At 43.1% G+C, this 2,545-nt stretch overlaps 1 protein-coding gene across 1 annotated transcript; it reads left to right on the top strand.

The window, feature by feature from the left end:
• The first annotated feature begins 624 nt into the window (after positions 1 to 624).
• LOC109757536 (MADS-box transcription factor 25-like) lies at positions 625 to 1,890 on the top strand. Its single transcript, XM_020316354.1, has 5 exons — positions 625 to 900; positions 1,360 to 1,421; positions 1,522 to 1,621; positions 1,743 to 1,784; positions 1,882 to 1,890. Exons 1-5 carry the CDS (start codon positions 625 to 627, stop codon positions 1,888 to 1,890), a joined length of 489 nt encoding a protein of 162 aa, XP_020171943.1.
• Positions 1,891 to 2,545: the final 655 nt, after the last annotated feature.

Below are 2,545 nucleotides of genomic sequence, written 5' to 3' on the forward strand. Positions count from 1 at the left end.
ACTCTCAACAATCATGTAGTAATTATTTGTCAAAGCCTTATCTTTTGAAACAGCTGGATCAGTACCCCATATATATTTAACATGTGATTCCGTTATGGAATTAGTACTGCTGACGACAAAGTGGTGCTACTTGCGCATTGGCAGGAATCCAATCGAATCCGAATCTGCTCTGATATTTGTGTGGATCGAGAGCCTAACTGTACAAAAAAATTGATATAAGGTGTGATGTTTACCGGATTCCAAAACCTCGTACGGTACACAAAAAACTATTCTTGCAGGGATTCCCTGCCCCTTCACAGTCTCCAGGGATTGCAGCAAGTTACACTATTTATTAAAGGAATGATGGGATCAAGATCATTGATCACCATGCACTCTGCCTCCTTTGCTCATTACAAAATAAAATTGTTAATCTGCAAGTTGCATGTTTGGATGAGCACCTAGTCTTCATCCGGTTCATTCATATATATGGGTCTGCAGATACATGCTTACACACACAACCATCTATTGGACTACTGAAGTGAAGATCTAGCTACCTAGCTAGCATATATAGTGTGAGTGTTGGTGGGAGAAATTGAAATAACATATCTATAGTAATCAATTAGTTAAGGAGATCGAAGAGCTAGCATGGCTAGGGGCAAGATTGTGATTAGGAGGATTGAGAAGATGAGCAGCAGACAGGTCACCTTCTCCAAGCGGCGTCATGGCCTGATGAAGAAGGCACATGAGCTGGCAATCCTCTGTGATGTCCAGGTCGGCGTCATCGTCTTCTCCCCTACCGGTCACCTCTACGAGTATGCCAGCTCCACCACCACCACCACCATGGGCATGCCTTCCATCATTCATAAGTACCAATCTGCACAGGAGAACCACCAGCTGTTGAATCCAGTGTCACAAATCATGGTATGAACGCATATTGCCTCGTAACCTTGTTAAGTACTCCGTCTGAAATGCATGATATCCTTGGTGAAGACCATTATCTTTTCATGCGTACAAACAAGTTAGTAAAATTACGGAACTATAAAATAGTTGCCATAACAAATGTAATGATATTATGTTCATGACCGACCTCAATATTTTTTATATTGATAGTGAAATTAGAGAAGCTTAATTTTTACTGATGCGTATCAGTGTCGTCTATTTTAGAACAAAATTGCACCAAGTATTTATATGAACATACTTTAGCATACACCATAAGCCAAGAAAAAATATTCATTATGTCTATGTATATGCCAAATACTCATGGTAGTACCATTTCTTAATCATTATTTTATTAGTTTGGAAAAAATTTGTGATATGAATTTGTAACGGTTTGCAGTAACTCAGTTTCTGGTAATAGAAAAAATCTCATATTTTTGGTAGTTTTGGGAAGGTGAAGTACGGAAATTACAGCAGGAAATGCAGATACTTCAAGATCATCATCGGTAAAAGTTCTTAATTCAACTGCAGTACTATCTATATAATTTAAATCAGCTTGAGGAAAGATGGAAAAGCATTCAAGTCATCTCATTGTTTGACTTTCAGGAAGCTAATGGGGGAGAGATTATCAAACCTAGGAGTCCACGACTTGTGTTTATTGGAAAATCCACTAGAGAAGAGCTTACGCTGTATTAGAGAGAAGAAGGTAACCGGCTCTCTCAGTCTGTTCGTACTTTTGTTGATCATCGTACCTTCCACCATAATCATGATGCTAATATGTTTTTGGATGGAATGATGCTAACTCTGTGTCTCCTGATACATTTTAGGAACAAAGCTTTGCCAACCATATTGTACAACTCAATGAAAAGGTTCGCCAATTTTTCTATCATTGGTGTGTGCAATTTTACTTAGTTGTAGATTACCACATGAAATTTGCATTAATATAATTTAAAACATTATATCCAGACATGGTAATTAATTCAATAACATGAACTTGTAGGGATATATGTTGAGATATGTATTTAGCACATGTATTCTTGTACTCCAAGTCTCCTCCTTTTCCATAGTTGAGGATATGACTTGCCCTATGTACTATATATACTTGTGCATATGCACCCATCAATACATTGAGAGTTGCATCCAATTCCTCTACATGGTATCAGCCTAAACCCTCGATCCCAGCCCTTGTCGCGCCGCCGTCGCCTCTCCTGGCCGCCGCCGCCTCCCCGGCCGCCGCGCCGCCTGCCCTCCCCACCACACCCCTTCCCCCCGCCGCGCCTCCTACCTCCCAACCCTCCCCGCCGCGCCCCGCTACTCCACCCGCGCCGCCCCCTTCCCAAAACCCTAAAACCCTACCGAACCCATCCCGCGCCGCCATCTCCCCTTGCTGCATGTCGGCCCTCGGCACCTCCTCCTCCTCCGGCGCTCCCCCTAGCAACCCGTTCGACTCTTCCTATGGGTCCGAACCCGATGAGCCCCAAGCCGCCGACATCCGCAACATCCACCTCTCCGATCACGTCCCCATCATCCTCTCCCACACCTCCGCAAACTACTATGCCTGGAAAACCTATTTCAATCTCCTCTTCCGTGAGTACAACTTTCGTGATCACGTGGACGGTCTCGCCAACTT

Source organism: Aegilops tauschii, chromosome 5 (assembly GCF_002575655.3).
Source record: "Aegilops tauschii subsp. strangulata cultivar AL8/78 chromosome 5, Aet v6.0, whole genome shotgun sequence".
In the NCBI taxonomy this organism is placed as follows: domain Eukaryota; kingdom Viridiplantae; phylum Streptophyta; class Magnoliopsida; order Poales; family Poaceae; genus Aegilops; species Aegilops tauschii.